Consider the following 16,392-nt stretch of genomic DNA (forward strand, 5'->3'; position numbering starts at 1 on the left):
TTATTAGTGAAATTAACAACATTAGGTACTAATAGGACTTATCTAAAATATAATTAATAGAGAAAGTTTAACAATTACACAACAAAAAAATGACATTAAATATAATTTTTTTAAAATGTTGATAATAATTTAATTATTTTTATATTTATACTTTTTGTTGCTCTACATAATTAATATGAGAGCAACTGTTGATAATTAAACATTGTATTAACATGTGGGGAAATTAAATTAGTGCTTCCTTTGCCTTTCGTTTGTCAACGTCCAGTTGACTTGACCTGGGTCGGCGAAGCTTTCGCACATCATCTATATCGAAAGGAAGCCCGCTCGAACAATCTTCACCCATTCCCAGCCATTGTCGTTGAGACTCGAGATAGCTTCTCCCGTTCTACTGCTGCACCCTGGGAAAAGCGTCCTTTTTTGGTTGATTCGTTGATTCATAATCCCAAAAGATGCAAAAAGGCGGTAGCTTTTATTGTGACTAGCGGAGTGGTCATGGCGAGCAGTAGAGGGAAGGGTATAGGCAGCTTCGGGAGCGCCAGCTCGACGGTGAGCAGTGGCTTGACGGAGATTGAGGAGGAGGCGGCACCGCCGCCTCCGGCGGTGGTGGAGGAGAAGCTCTACGTCGCGGTGGCGGCGGAATTGAAGGCCGGGAAGGCCACTTTGTTCTGGGCGATTCAGAACACCACCAGGGACCAGACCATTGTTCTTGCCCACGTTCTTGTACCGGCGAAGCTGATTCCCATGTGTACGAATTGAACTTCTCTTTCTCAACAATTAAGGGGAAGCGTCATTTTTTTAGGGTTACCTTTTGAGTTTGCATGGTTCTATCTTTTGGGCAATTCTTTTTCTTGGATTTGGGTCCGAGGAGCTCGCTTGCTGATTGGAATGTTGAGTCATTGTTGCCAAAAGAGTACTAATAGCTTTAGACTTTCGCATCATCTGATAAGCAATATTAGATGGTCTGGTGTATTTTTTTTCTTTCGAACCATGATTTATTAGTAGAAACTGGTAGATTTTTGCTATTAAAAAAATTGTTTTCCTTTTCAATGAAGTTAATCCTCATAGCGAGCAATAAAAGTGTCCAATCTTAATCTGATTTAGCATCCAGTAAAGTAAAGCAAGTATACCTTTACAATGACTCTTTTCCGCAGTTCTTGAATTGATGTCTTGCTTAGGTAGTAATTACAATAATTTGGATTTATGAACCTTAAAGTCCTAGACATTGACCATGGTTTTGGTTCATCCAATTAGACTTCTCTTGCTATGGTAAATGATGAGAGTAAAGATAATTCACGTATCTTAAGGTTCATTAGATTGATGTCACATGTTCTTGAAGGGAGCTAACACTGTGAATGGTGACCGATCCAAGTGGTAGAGGATCGGCCAACAAAGTTGAGATGTGTGCAGTCAACCAGGCTAACATAAAGAGAATGTTATGGAGACTAGTTGGCACCACATGTCACCCTCAATCATGTGGTGGGTAATTATTGGGCACAAAGACTCACCCTTGCGAATGTGGCGAGCAATTATTGGGTAAACACTCACTTTGAGGTCTATAAAAGGAGGTCAAAAGTGAAGCATCAGAGTCAGATTTACTACAGTGAGTCTCAGAACTCTAAACAATAATTACATACCACCTCGAATCAGAAATCCCCACTTCTCTCTGCCTCAGCTTTGATCAACAAATCACTCTGTATTCTGCAGCCTAGCTCCACTTATACTCCAGTAATCCCACATCCATCCACTTCGAATAAGTTGCTTACACTTTGACAGAACTCAATCTGATTCGATCAAGCCCTCAACAATTCAGCCAAATTAAGCCTAATGCCCTATTCAACTCAATGAACTCTTCCAAACTTGATCTTCTCTAGCCAACTTCCCCAACCAAGTTCTGACTTAGACTCAATAGATACAGGATTTCAGTATCTTTTACAGTTTTGATCGTAAGAGTAAGTATTTAATCAAAATTGAATTATTTATTAGACTATAAAGACACCTTTTTCAAAGCACAAGTTGGATGTGGATCTTGTTTTTCTTCTGTTGTCATAGATGTGGAAGTTATGCTTGCATTTTTAATTGAGTGTTAGATTGAATTATTCATTCTCAGGTAATAATGATACTTAATGCGATGTTTTTATACATAAGACAATAAGAACTTCCTTATTCAGTACAACATACAGATGAAACTCTTCAAGGCTACAAGACCAGCTTTATTGAAGAAAACCAAGAGGTTTAACATGTAGAGATTTGCCTTCTGCATTTATAGTAACTATAATTATTGGATGGGCTGTCATTTTTAATAACTTCACGGCTCAAAAAAAGGTTTTTCTTTGTTGCATTTTATCATAAGAATTGCTTTGGCCTTGCAATAAAAGTTACTATTGTTATACTGGTTCTCCTATATATGAAACTTCATCATGAGCAATTTGATTTCTTGTAATTGGTTTCAGTGGGAGGCAAGTTTCCTACAAGCTCTCTAACACCACAGCAAGTCAATGCTTACAGGATGTTGGAAAGAGATAAAATGAACAAGAGTTTGAATGAATACATCACTTTATGCTCACAAATGAAGGTACTTCATGTTTTGCATTGTTATGGTGGTTCCTCTTTGATAATATCATCACATGCACATCGACAGAGGAACAAAATCCCCCTATTGACATTTTTTTTTGTTAATTTGGATATGCTTGTAATCTGGTATATAATTTTCTCAGGTAAAAGTGGAAAAGGCAGTGATTGAGATGGATGATATTGCAAATGGGCTGGTCGAGCTCATTGAAAGATATCGTATCACCAAACTTGTCATGGGAGCAGCAGCCGATAAGCATTATTCTAGGTAAGAACTGATAGTCATAGTCTTTACCATTTTAGTATTTTGGATGTTTATAAAAATGATAAAGCTTTTCCAAGCATATGCTATATTTCCTAGATTAGTGATACTTGCAGTGCAAAATTAGTAAATCACAATTGCGCCATACACCACTTGAAGCAGAAGCCATAGTGAGCTGCTTTTACTAATCCACTAAGGTTTCACAGACAATAATCAATTTCTTCCATTATCACTCAAAATATAATTTGGATTCCAGTTATCAGTTGTTACCCTTACAGTTTCATGAATTCAAAAACAAAACAAGGGGTATCTAAAAGCACACATAGTTGATGGCTTCAATCACAGATCAATTCAAAATTATTAGTCTTGTGACCTTCTTCATTCGTAATTCTACTAAATCATTTTTCTTGTTGATGTATTCGTAATTCTAAAAGCACACATAATCGATGGCTTCTCTCTCTCTCTGCACAAGGCAAGTAAGTGTATTCTTTTCTTGTCAGATTCTCCAAACTGACTCAGTATTTTTACTTTATGAAAGTGAAAGAGGTTAATTCCTTGACTGATTCATTTACTTCACAGGAAAATGAAAGACGTTAAGTCCAAGACAGCAATCCATGTAAAAGAACAAGCCAATCCATTGTGCAAAATATACTTCATTTGCAAGGGACACCTGATCTACACCAGGTTTGTGTTTGCTTAACAATGAGAAAGGAAACCACACTATGTCAACTTTTTAATTTATCTAGAAATGTTTGTTGTTGTAGTCATCGTCTTTATTAATTCTCCCATCATTTTCTGGGATGAGATACTAATATTGTAAAATGGTCATGTTTATCTTTCCTATTAAAGTCATTATTAATTGGTTGACCTCTGAATACTTTCTATCATGAGTTCATAGTAACACTAAAATTTAGACAGAAACACATTCTGCTTCTCCAACTTCTATTTGTCCGTTTTGCTTTAGCTCTTCGTTAAAGGACCTTCTTAAGCCATAATATGTATCTTATAAAAATATATAAATTTGCACTTTGTTTGACAGGGAATCTACTCTGCATGCATCTTGGATGGCACCTATGCCTAGTCAAAGTTCCATGGTCAGCCAAACGTCAAGTTTATCCTCAAGACAAACCTCCATGGTCAGCCTAAGTGAGCAGTCAAGGGCACCAAATGTATTCTTAAGGCAAAATCAGTCCTTTAATTCGTATGTAAGCACTGCAGAAGATTTTTCCAGACAAACATCTTTTAGCTCTTATGGCGACAGAAATGTAGCGGCATTGCCACCCACATTGCCTGTTAGGATTCCTCATAATAGAAGTGTTGGAGCTTCTTCCAACGATCCATGGGAAGGAATTTCAAGGAGTTCTCACAGTTCTAGTCCATCTGTTAATTTTGAAGACATCATTAACTCTTGTTTGACATCAGTGGCAAATTACCAAGAGAGTGAAGCCGGATCACTAATCTTGCCTTCATTCAATGAGCCTGAGAAGGAAAATACCTTTTCACCTCCAAATCATGATTTGGTAGGTCACATGACAAATTTTGCTTATGTTAAGGAATGCTCAACAAATAATAAATAAACATCTCTTGTAATTTGGCATGAGTTAAAACTGTTTCTAAGGTTTTCTTTGGGAGTAGTTGTCAAAGCATAGTCTTGGCAAGTCCCTTTTTTTCTCAGGAAGCCTTTCATCACTTAGAGTGATATTAAATCTATATGATTGTAGTAAAATAATATTTTTGTAAATAGTTTAAAATTATAATTATTATTGTCATTTAACATTAAGTTGTTAACAATGTATTGGCATAATTTTGAACAAAAGAAGGCTTCTTTGACAATGCTACATGCTATCTTGCAGGAAGATCAAGGGTTAGATGGAGACATCTATAATAAGTTTCAAGAAGCTCTGAAGGAAGCAGAGAAGCTAAAAAGTGAGGCATATGAAGAGTATTGCAAGCGCCAAAAAGCAGAAATGGATTCACTTTTGGCTCTCCAAAAGGTTTCTTTTCTTTATCCATGTTCATGCTAATGAAATCAAGTGTTATGATATATTGTATGATAGTGGTTAAACTTAAACGAAGGTTTCTGGTGCCTGTGCAAAGCAAAAGAACTGTCTATCTAAACTTATCTTCTCAATTCAGTGTATTGACAAAATTTTCATTTAGGCCAAAGCATCAGAGCATAAGTATGCCAAGGAGGCGAGACTCAGGAAAGAAACTGAGGAAACACTTGCAGCGGAAAAGTTACAATTTGAAAAACTAAAAAAGCAGTATTCTGATATATCTGAACAACTTAAAATGGCAGTCGAGCAGAAAATGAGGTTGGAACTCCAGATTTCTGAAGCTGAAAATGCTGCTAGGGATTATGAAAAGAAGCTGTCAGAGGCACATGAACTTCTCAGCTCTCTTCAGTTAGATTATGATGTACTACAGCAGGAACATGACAAGGCGGTTAGAGAAGTGGAAGAGCTACTTCAAAAGGAAGATCAGACAACCAACATTTCCAAATCTTTCAGCTTGGAATTCTCCTCCTCAGAACTTAAAAAAGCGACTCAAGAATTTAGTGACTCATTGAAGATTGGGGAAGGAGGATTTGGAAGTGTCTACAAAGGCTTCCTGCGAAACACAGCTGTTGCTATAAAATTGTTGCATCCACACAGTATGCAAGGCAGATCAGAGTTTCATCAGGAGGTAAGAACCAGATTATCCAATTTTTAGTTCTATTATATTTTCCTTTTTTGTGGTTAGACATTTCTTTTGTTCTTACAGATTTAACATCTGGTCTATCAGGTATCCATACTTAGTAGGGTGAGGCACCCAAACCTTGTTACCCTTATAGGTGCTTGCTCAGAAACTTTAGCTCTCGTGTACGAGTTCCTTCCTAATGGAAGTCTTGAAGATCGTCTTGCCTGTGCAGATAATTTTGAACCCCTCTCATGGCAGGTCCGAACACGGATCATTGCAGAGATATGCTGTGCCTTGATCTTCCTTCATTCAAACAATCCCTATCCTATAGTCCACGGTGACCTTAAGCCTGATAACATTCTTCTTGATGCCAACTATGTGAGTAAGATAGGTGATTTTGGCATCTCCCGCCTTCTCGACCAATCTAGTTCCTGTGCCACTCTCTCCTACAATACGACTAATCCCAGAGGAACCTTTGCATACATGGACCCTGAATATGTTACCACTGGGGAGCTTACATCACAATCTGATGTCTACTCTTTCGGAATTATAATCCTGCGGCTCTTGACCGGAAAACCTCCTGTAGGCATTGCCAGAGTTGTAGAGGAGTATGTGAACAAAGAAAAACTGCATGCGATCATTGATAAATCTGCAGGAAACTGGCCATTTGTGCAAGCAAACCAGTTGGCACAACTGGGCCTCAGATGCTGTTCTCTCAGTCGGAAGAGCCGACCAGATCTAGCTGAGCAGATTTGGAAAACTATTGAACTCTTGATGAAGTCTGCTTCATTATCTGCAACAACACTGTCAGTGAGATCATTCAGCAACAACAACCGCATACCTCATTACTTTATCTGTCCTATCTTCCAGGTCAGTATTCATTCCTCTTACTCTTGGTTAAGTAAATAATCAGTGAGCAAAACTGAACTTCAAGTGAACAAAAAAGTGTTTAAGTTTTTCTGAAACATACTATTACGTGATGTGGTAATGTGGACCTCTATCGTTTTTGAAAATTGCTTGACTATGTTGTATTCACAACAAACAATTTCAGGACATCATGAGAGATCCACGCCTAGCAGCAGATGGATACACTTACGAAGCTGAAGCTATGCAAGGCTGGATTGACAGCGGCCACGACACATCACCCATGACAAACTTAAAACTTCCAAACTGCGAGCTCATCCCGAATCACGCACTGCGTTCAGCCATCCAAGAATGGCTTCAGCAGCAACCAGAGCAATTTCTGTGACCCTGTCTCAGCCGCAGCACCAGAATTCTATCATCCCTCAGAGGTCTTCAGGATCCACATGATGTAAATTCCTTAGTTTCTTAGGAAAACGGAAAGCATAAGTGAAAAATGCAGTCTCTAACTGAGTTGCTTAAAGGTTCATCTTGTGGAATTGATAACATTTCTGTGATTTATGGCATTCTTTTCAGCCTGCACATATGATGATTATATAGAATTGTAATACTCATTTGATTATTTATTTGATATCACAAGTATGCACTAATTAGCCACATAAATATTTTCTGTTTGGCAATTCAAACCAACCTTCCAAAAACACACTAATCTCCAAAAGTAACACTTAGGCACGACGGCGCTCACCCGCGTTTAGATGAAATATCATCTTTTTGCAAAGATGGTCATGGCTATTCAACTCTACTTTTATATTGGAGGACGATCAAAATATATTAACATTAAGGACGCAACGTAAGGAAACAACTTGCCTACGCTGTCAAATTAAAAAAAAAAAAAAACACACACAAAAAAAAAAACAAATCACGATGCACGATGTGTTTGTGGTTTCCTAATTCTTATCCTCTTAATGATTGTTTCATTCTGTCAACAGCTTTAATGATTGGCCTAATCATTTATTTAACCATCGGATTCAATTAATTAATTGGATCCAGCGCCACGTGTTTGGTCGGCCAGAGCAGGCGCGGCGGGGTCGCCGTCGCGAGCCCAATCTACGCGACCCGCCGCGATGATCTACATATCCCGAAGGTCTCGCTGTCAGGGCGGGGCCCGCGGCATCATGTGGCCAGCAGTGACGGTGGGCCAGCGGGGTCGTTGTGCTTCCACATGGTGCCAGGCTCATGCGGGCCCCCCCACCTTATCATCATCACTCTCATCCCAATAGCCGAGAGATAATGACTACATTTTTTTATTATTTTATTTAGTAAAAGAAATAAATAAATGAATGACATGACATTCTATTGCTGAGTGTATTTGAAAGTAACTACGCGTATTAATAGCAGCACATTATCTGAAATCTCAATTGTTAAATAACCCACGTGAATTCCACCAGATATTGGAAAGTTGGAAGCCTACGCAATTGCACATAATTCCAAGGAACGATGTAGAAGGAACTAGCCGTTAGAGGGAGGGCAGTGAGCAATCTTTCCTCTACCTCCCCACCATTGACGGATGTGACACAGTGTCGCTTCTCGTAAGTCGTATCTCTCACCGTCCGTTGCTCCTGGGCCTCTCATTTCTCCCACCAATCATTTCTCGCTTAATCCTAATTAATTCCTCCTAATAAAATGATAATTATGACAAATCAAAAGATAAGATGTGGTGATTAAAAGATTGAATGGAATCTAATAAAGGGAAAAGGTTGTGGCGACAAGAGTGTCCTGCACACCTGCCCCCGCCTTGGTCCCTGCGCACCTGTTCATCATTTACAGTTATGATCGATCTTTCTCACTATAATTCACAGTTTATCAAGCTAGTTCTCGAGGGTGATCCGCCAAACTGCTGGTAAAAACTTTCAAAATCCAGTCTTGAGCATGTGGACAGGTTAGACCATGCTGTAAAAGTTTGATGGCATCTCTATAAAAGAACCAGAGCAGGCCTCTTAAATTCCCTTCACATGCTTTCCTGAAGGGAAAACTCAAAAGGAGAGTTGGGTGTGAGAGAGAGAGAGAGACAGAGAGAGAGAGAAGATGGAGGGGAAGGAGGAGGATGTGAATCTCGGAGCAAACAAGTTCTCGGAGAGGCAGCCGATTGGCACGGCGGCGCAGGACAAGGACTACAAGGAGCCACCGCCGGCGCCTCTGTTCGAGCCCGGCGAGATCAAGTCGTGGTCCTTCTACAGGGCTGGCATCGCCGAGTTCGTGGCCACCTTTCTCTTCCTGTACATCACCATCCTCACCGTCATGGGCGTTGTCCAGAACGGCAACCGGTGCGCCACCGTCGGCATCCAGGGCATCGCCTGGGCCTTCGGTGGCATGATCTTCGCCTTAGTCTACTGCACGGCCGGAATCTCCGGTACTCGATCAAATAACTCCAATCGCCTTTCTTCTTTCTGTTTCCTTGATCGTCTTGGTTTCAGGTGGGCATATCAACCCTGCGGTGACGTTTGGGCTGTTCCTGGCGAGGAAGCTGTCCTTGACGAGGGCGCTGTTTTACATGATCATGCAGTGCTTGGGTGCCATCTGCGGTGCCGGCGTGGTGAAGGGGTTCCAGAAAGGAGTGTACGAGAGCAACGGAGGCGGGGCCAACGTCGTCAGTCACGGCTACACCAAAGGCAGCGGCTTGGGGGCCGAGATCATCGGCACCTTCATCCTCGTCTACACCGTCTTCTCCGCCACCGACGCCAAGAGGAGCGCCAGGGACTCCCATGTTCCTGTAAGTCCACTCTCATGTCCCAACTGTTTGAGCTCCAGATAGAGAATTTTGGTAATAATTATGTGTTTCTTTACGATGGCAACAGATCCTTGCGCCATTGCCAATTGGCTTTGCTGTGTTCCTGGTGCATTTGGCCACCATCCCCATCACTGGCACAGGCATCAACCCTGCTCGCAGCCTTGGTGCTGCCATCATCTACAACAGAGACCATGCCTGGGATGACCAAGTAAGCTTGCTTATCCATCAATACTAGCTCTCCAATTTTATTCAAAATAGTTTCAGATCTTCTTAAATTTTCTGGTTTCAAACACAGTGGATCTTCTGGGTTGGCCCCTTCGTCGGAGCGGGCCTTGCCGCGATCTACCACCAAATTGTTATCAGAGCTATCCCGTTTAAGAGCAGATCTTGAGCATCATCACCAGTATTGTTGTTATTACGATGGAGTTGGAGTTGCTTGTTAAAATTAGTTATTTGTGGTGCTGCTTTATTTTCATCCCTTTGTACGCTTGAATCCACCAGTGACTGTTCATGCATTTTATGTACTTCGGATTTAGTTTAAACTTATCAGGTGTGTAAATCTCAGTAATGTTCACAGTCTTCTGGTGCAGTGTCTTTAGAGCTCAGGCTTTCCATCACATCGATCAGAAATTCAGAATTATAATTAAGGTTTTTTTCAACTGCTTTTTAATGCTTGGACAACGAAATGGTGCGTGACAGGCCGATAAGCAATATAATAGTGGCGCATTGGGAGTAGTGGAAGGGCAATAATTGAGTGTGTGAGGGTCGAGGTAATAATTCGGTTGGGTAAGAAAATATTTAATAAAGGCAAAACTTATAATCCTTGAATTAGTTATTTAGTAGTTTATTATTATCTAATAAATAATTTATAAATATAATAATATATAATCATATGGATTATGCTAAATTTTTATATAATTAAAAATAGTTGATGTGCTATTTGTATTAAGATTTATTTGAGTTTATTAAAAATAATTGTATGTTCTTAAAATACTTCATAATATTTTAAATTGTCAAATGCCCCTTAAAATTTTCAAACTGATGTCGGTTTAGCGTATACAACCTTCTTTTAACGGGAGGACGATCGTCGCCGACTTAATGAACGGCGAGCCCATAGGTCTGGTAGGCGGTGACGATTTCGTTCGCCGATCGGGTATTGAATGGTGCTGATCGCCGGCGAAAGGAGGGAGGTGCTGGAACCGATTCGAAACTCGTGTCTTCTCTCTGTCTCATTGCCGCCGCCTCAGATCAACGGGATGGCGTTTCATTCTCCGGATCAGGTCCTCTCTCCTCCTATTCCGTGTTCTTATTGATATTAAAAACTTGATAACATCTACAATGGTAAACTCGACGAAACACTACATAAGATATCGATCAAGCTTTTTAGTTGAAATGGGGAAGGGGGATTTTCTACTGGTTGAGGGGAAGTGGTGCTTAGTTGGAGTATTTGAACATGGTAAATTTGCCCCAAGGATTCATAGCGATCTCTAGGTTGATTCTCTCCCAAATTCGAACCCTTGTTGTTGGGCATCTTCTTAAATTTGTCTCTTTTCTTTGAAAAAATTGCATGTTCTATGGTGTTTGTGCGACTGATAATGATGAACATTATATCACATGCAAGGTAGATGTTCAAAGTTCTATTCTGTGTCTGTATCCTTCTGTAAATACTCTTAAATCTGACTAGAATTCATAGTGGTGGAGGGTGATGAGGAAAAATCTCACTTAGATAAAGGGTATATCTATATCACCAAATTCAGATTTCAACATGACTAAGATACTAAAGGAGTGAGTGGAATGGGCAGTATAAACCCAATCAAAGCCAGTTCAGCCGGAGTGAAATTACCTCGACCAATGTGGACACCACTCAGTGCCCAAGTCTAAAAAGTTCCGATCAGTGTTGGTTCGAACTAGGGGCAAGTTGTCGCTTTTGAATCGCTTAAGAGTTCCATCCTCTTTTTGGTTAATGTAGCGCATCCCGTTGTGTTCATGGCTGAATGTTCATCATTATTAATACCTGTAATGGCTTGGTTCGCACAGATGATGATACACTCTGAATGTGTGATTCTTCATAGCACATTGGCAAGAGACATAAGAAATATATATGATCGGATAGTTTTCAAAAACCACTGGTGGTTATTTTGCAGAGCATGTGGATATTACTCAATTGCTTGCCAATGATGCTGTAGTTCTATCTGCTGATCTACACTTGTCAGTGACCACTACCTGTGAAAAACAACAGATAACCTAGACTGCTTTTTGAAGTCGGGTCAAATTTATGAATAGAGGACTGCATTCTTAAGAAAAATACTGAAACGAAGGTCTATTAGAGGACTGATTCTTGTTCATTTAAATGTCTTAAATGTTAGTGCCTCTCCCTTAGTGCCTTTGTCACTGCTACTCGGACTCGAACTGTTTCGAGGTCCTAATGTTTTCTTGTCTTCCTCCGTCTCATTTTCTGTTGATAAATGACTGCAAGTCTCTTTCAGTTGATCGGGTGTCTGAACTCTAACACAATCGTGAAATCAGCAGACTTCAGAAATAAAAAGAACTATTTGATGGTCAAGCAAACAACACCAAAGCACATAGATTTTGCTCTAGTTGTTGCTATGTAAAGTATGGGATCCCAGAAAACTATTGAACTGCATTGGACCGTACGATAGTTTTATCCTACATTACAAAAGGCTATTCTAAGTAAAATCCTTACACATCCAAAATTTTCCGCACATTTCAGTTTTTGCCTTGGCAAGTAAAACATGGTAAAATTTCTTTCCTATCTATTTTCAGAAAAACCAATTGCTCTTGAACCATTTTTTAAACCATCTTAACCGTCAAGTTAGAACAACACCACATTATATATGGTTGTCATAACCTGTTTTGTTGCCTACCTTCTCTTTTCGTGATTGTTAGAAGCATTAAATGTATCTTTCCAGCAAGAATTAAAAGCTTATACTCCTACTGTCATCTATAATTCACTAATGTGGAAGCTTTGAATTAAGATCTCAAAGTAGTGCCGCATCAAAAATCATTACATGAAACCATACATATCTTTGAACAATTTCATCATGCATTTCATCCTTGTTATGCCATACTGATATTTTCAGCCATCTACTGTTCATCTAATTAACAAATATTTCAACAAATACAGATCATCTCGGATTGCTCGGTTCACTGGATGTAAAAAGTTCTGATAACTGATTCATCATTTGACTCTGAACATATGAAATCACAGTCACTATTTCTCTATCCATGTGTATGCGATCATCTATTTATGATCCTTGGTAAAAAAAAACACCTTCATCTTTTTATTAGCACCATAACTTAATCAGCAATACGAATTCCCTCCTAAGAATTCATTATAATTAAGCCAATAATCTTTGACCTCTTAATCAAACTGACGCCCAACCTGTTGACTTGCTGTCTATCTATACATTTGGCCTCGCCACGAATGCTTTTCATGGAAGTAGCTCAGCCAGTGGCAACCACCGCCTCGGTCACGTGCGCCTGCGCTACCACGTCCGGCTGAGACGGGCTGAGCTCTGCGGCGATGGAGCTGAGGTCACGGTTGTGCACGTTCATCCTCAGCCCATCTTTCATGAACAACGTCAGCGACATCTTCTGCTCGATGCGGTGGCCAGGCGCGACGGTGAGGCGGTGCCTCAGCAGCACCGCGGCCGCAATGGACTTCATCTGCAGGTAGGCTAGGTCCTTCCCGAGGCAGACGCGTGGCCCGGCGTTGAAGGCTACGAACTTGAAGGAGTCGTGCGGCTCGAACCGCTTGCCGTCCGGTGAGAGCCACCTCTCTGGACGGAACTCGAGGCAGTCGCTCCCCCACACCGACTTCATCCGCCCAGCTGAGTAGATGGAATAGGTGACGGAGGAGCCCGCCGGCACGAACGTCCCGTCAGGGAGTACGTCGTCGGCCATCACGTATTTGGAGTCCTCCGGCACCGAGGGGTACAACCGGAGCGTCTCGGAGAGCGCCGCCTTGAGGTAAACGAGCCGGTCGACCTCCTCGAATGCTAGCGGCGTCGCGAGCCACGTGGCGGGTTCGTGGCCACGGGAGTCCGCGAGGACGGCGGCCAGCTCATGCAGGATGCGGCGCTCCACGGCCGGGTGGATGGAGACGAGCCAGAAGAACCAGCTGAGGGCGACGGAAGAGGTGTCGCGGCCGGCGAGGATGAAGTTTAGCACCACATGCTGGAGGAACGCGTCGGTATACGCTCCCTTCTTCATGAACCGCGAGAGGAGGTCGTCGTAGTCTCGCCGGCCGTCGCTCAGCTCCAGCTTCCTCGACTTGATGATGGCGGACAGGTAGCGATCGACGTGCGCCACGCTGCTGGTCAGCGTCGCCTCCATCCCCACCTGCAGCCACTTCTTGAACCGCCACACCAGCTCGGGGAAGATGAACCGGTGCAGGGTGGCCTCGGTTGCTCGATCGAAGGCCGCGGCGAAGGCGTTCTCCGGGAGGCCCGGCATGAGCGTCTCGGAGTCCCTGCCGAAGGCCAGCCCGCAGATGTTGTCAAAGGTGAGCCGTAGCAGCAGGTCCTGGAGGTCGACGGCACCGGCGTTCCCGGCGGCGGCGGACTCTTCCAAAATGGGGAGCAGGCGGAGGTGGATGGAGCTGCCGACCCACCGCGACATGGCTGCGCGGAGCGTCCGCGTGGTGAACTCGAGGGCCGCCGTCTTCCGCTGCAACAACCACGTGTCGCCGTCAGAGTTAAAAATGCCGTCGCCGAGGAGGTCGACGAAGACGGCGTGCCACGTCGGGCCCTTCGGGTAGTTGTCAAACCGAGTCTTGAGGACGTGCTCCAGGTTGCGCGGGTCGCAGGTCACCGTCACCAGCCCCTGCCGCCGCGCCAGTCCCGGCACAGCGCAAATGCAGGTCTGGTACGTACCGCCGGTGCCACGGAGGTTGTCGGCGATCCACTCATGCATGCGCTCCGAGTGCTGGATGAGCCCTGGCAGGCTGCCCATCACCGGCCACACCCGTGGCCCCCGGAGCCCCGATGCTAGCCGCGAGAACCAGGCCACGTACGCCCCCACGCAGGCGATCACCAAGACCACCGTCGCCACATCCATTGCTCACAGATCAAAACAGGGAAGAAGATTGAAAAACAGAAAGATAAAGATAGGACGAGGGAGAGGAACCGTAGGAGTGGAAAATTTATAGCAAGGAGGTGGATTTGCAGAAGGGCATTTAATAGGACAGACAGCGTTCTTGCTTCTTACCAGCTGCCACCTTCCTCAAGCAGCAGATGCATGTTTTCTTCAGCTGGCCTCCTTTTACAGTTTGAGCTCCATTAAATGCCGTCACATAGCGTTGGGGCCTGGCCAGTACCATAGCACGATATATTGAGATCCAAGTTTTCAACACAGGCTTCAAGTTTAATTTGCAGGTCTCTAATCGCAGTGAGATCACCTAACTATATTGCGTAGTGAAAAGAAGGGTTTTCATTATTGGTGGCATTGAATGGGGGTGGTGGGGGAGAACGTACATCACATAGGATTGGTTTGGTGCCGAAAGTTTATTGCCGGCAATTAAATGGACTACCGTTCCTGTAAGAAGGAAGGGAATGGAAGGGAAGAGAAGAGAAGAGAAGAGGGAGTCACATAAGGATCAAAGTTATGTAATGAGATCAGACCATTATGGGAGATAAAACTGGCCAACAGCTCTTTGTAGCGTTGGCTGGAGTTTTTATGCCAAACAAGAAGAAATAGGACTTGTTTATTGTGGCCGAGGACAGTTTCTAGGTTGGTTGAGCCAAATTATGCAGATCACGACGCCTCTGGTAAGTGGAATTGCCTACTCTAGTCCACATTTGACACTTTGATTTTGTTGCTTGATTAATCTTTGGAGGATCGAATTAGTCTTAACAACCTGAATGTTATACTGGGTTACCATCGAGAAGCATACGTTAATCATAGAGATTGTTAACTTAAGCTTGCATTGTCTTTCAATGAATTCATCTAAGGCTCAATTGATTAATCATGCATTTCTTTGATCTTCGACCCTATTACACTTTTTTAGATATGGTTGGTCATATGCAAATTCTATGAAAATTTGGTTTCATAGAGATTGTTATATAGAGGGAACATGAGCCATAGTTCTTTGGATCACACATCCGTTGATTCTACTTTAAATCATATTTATTTATTTATTTCATTTGGCGTTTCGGTATGCAGTTGTACTTGAAATTAGGTGCATCATAAATATTTTCTCAATGAAATATCACGGATTAAAGTCCGCATATTGTGGTCATCGGCAACAGGGAAGAAGATCTCTCTTTCTCTTGCCTTTTATTTATTTTTGCAAAATGCACTCTAGATTTGAAGAATTTTGATCCTAGATTTACTTTCAAGATTTCTACCTTCCAACCAAACACGCTTTTATTAATTGGTCTTTACCAAATTTACACCCACGTATCACTTATCGCATTTTTTTAATATACCTTTCATATAAAAATCTCTCCTAACATCTATTCCTGTTGATTTCCGATATGAGTTTCACTCAAAATTTGGAATTAAGAAAATGATGGCTTATATTTTAACGCTTGATACGAGTATGAACAGCAATACTATATTATTTTTTTTAAGTCTAATGGCATTACATACTACTGACTAGAATGAATACTGTTTATTTATTTTTCCCAAGGAATCATGTGGCGAATTAGAAAGGGGAAGGACTTTAAAGCGATGCATTGGACGTCAAAGTGTCAGGTAAACTTAATCAACTGTCTTGAATTAGCCATGCTCTGTTTTTGTTACTGGAGAAATGCTACAAGAAGAACAATGTCGCCTTCATTTGTTCATGAGTGTAGTGTAGCATTACTACTCAAATGCAAGCATTACTATTTACTATCTGCCTTCCTATTTGATATGGTACAACTGCACTTGGATTTAGGGAAAGGAGAAAACGAGACACGAGTGCTATAAGAGCTCCTCCGATGAAAGAGAAAGGTATTTGGTACAGTAGTTGACCGGACCCCTCTCGTTGTGTGTGACATTATCAGAAACAAAGTCAAGCACTAACTGTGCACGAGAAGAAAAACCAAAGAAACTGAAAAGTTGAGTAGTTGAGCTCATTGGGAAGTGGCAATTCTATAAAGCGAGCTAAATTAGTCGACGACAAATCGTCCCTGTACTTCGCAGGCATGCAGAGCTGAAGTGCATTCATATCTACAGGTGCAGTTTCCCAGTTCTTCTGTTCTTCGAATTCTGATGTCAAACAAGAATA

The 16,392-nt window shown here is 42.1% G+C and overlaps 3 protein-coding genes across 3 annotated transcripts; 2 read left to right on the top strand and 1 right to left on the bottom strand.

Annotated features, from left to right (window-relative positions):
* The first annotated feature begins 289 nt into the window (after nucleotides 1-289).
* LOC141841059 (U-box domain-containing protein 33-like) lies at nucleotides 290-7,020 on the top strand. The gene is made up of 9 exons (XM_074729184.1): nucleotides 290-745; nucleotides 2,451-2,572; nucleotides 2,715-2,836; nucleotides 3,410-3,514; nucleotides 3,870-4,350; nucleotides 4,684-4,824; nucleotides 4,991-5,515; nucleotides 5,615-6,379; nucleotides 6,561-7,020. Exons 1-9 carry the CDS (start codon nucleotides 493-495, stop codon nucleotides 6,756-6,758), a joined length of 2,712 nt encoding a protein of 903 aa, XP_074585285.1. The 5' UTR covers nucleotides 290-492; the 3' UTR covers nucleotides 6,759-7,020.
* Nucleotides 7,021-8,397: 1,377 nt separating this feature from the next.
* Nucleotides 8,398-9,817, top strand: LOC141841775 (aquaporin PIP1-2-like). The gene is made up of 4 exons (XM_074729970.1): nucleotides 8,398-8,780; nucleotides 8,845-9,140; nucleotides 9,226-9,366; nucleotides 9,454-9,817. Exons 1-4 carry the CDS (start codon nucleotides 8,456-8,458, stop codon nucleotides 9,547-9,549), a joined length of 858 nt encoding a protein of 285 aa, XP_074586071.1. The 5' UTR covers nucleotides 8,398-8,455; the 3' UTR covers nucleotides 9,550-9,817.
* Nucleotides 9,818-12,420: 2,603 nt separating this feature from the next.
* LOC141840606 (cytochrome P450 86A2-like) lies at nucleotides 12,421-14,278 on the bottom strand. Its single transcript, XM_074728645.1, has one exon. The coding sequence runs from the start codon at nucleotides 14,235-14,237 to the stop codon at nucleotides 12,624-12,626; it is 1,614 nt and encodes a 537-aa protein (XP_074584746.1). The 5' UTR covers nucleotides 14,238-14,278; the 3' UTR covers nucleotides 12,421-12,623.
* Nucleotides 14,279-16,392: the final 2,114 nt, after the last annotated feature.

Source organism: Curcuma longa, chromosome 11 (assembly GCF_044706935.1).
Source record: "Curcuma longa cultivar G26 ecotype Majalengka, Jawa Barat chromosome 11, ITB_CL_G26_1.1, whole genome shotgun sequence".
Taxonomy (NCBI): Eukaryota; Viridiplantae; Streptophyta; class Magnoliopsida; order Zingiberales; family Zingiberaceae; genus Curcuma; species Curcuma longa.

Excerpts from the sequence above, each read along its gene's own strand:
- LOC141841775 (XM_074729970.1), top strand. The coding sequence starts at position 8,456 with ATGGAGGGGAAGGAGGAGGATGTGAATCTCGGAGCAAACAAGTTCTCG. Across the intron at positions 8,781-8,844 it reads CTGCACGGCCGGAATCTCCG|GTGGGCATATCAACCCTGCG; the intron begins GTACTCGATCAA and ends TCTTGGTTTCAG. Across the intron at positions 9,367-9,453 it reads ACCATGCCTGGGATGACCAA|TGGATCTTCTGGGTTGGCCC; the intron begins GTAAGCTTGCTT and ends TTTCAAACACAG.
- LOC141841059 (XM_074729184.1), top strand. The coding sequence starts at position 493 with ATGGCGAGCAGTAGAGGGAAGGGTATAGGCAGCTTCGGGAGCGCCAGC. Across the intron at positions 2,573-2,714 it reads CTTTATGCTCACAAATGAAG|GTAAAAGTGGAAAAGGCAGT; the intron begins GTACTTCATGTT and ends TAATTTTCTCAG. Across the intron at positions 4,825-4,990 it reads CACTTTTGGCTCTCCAAAAG|GCCAAAGCATCAGAGCATAA; the intron begins GTTTCTTTTCTT and ends ATTTTCATTTAG.
- LOC141840606 (XM_074728645.1), bottom strand. The coding sequence starts at position 14,237 with ATGGATGTGGCGACGGTGGTCTTGGTGATCGCCTGCGTGGGGGCGTAC.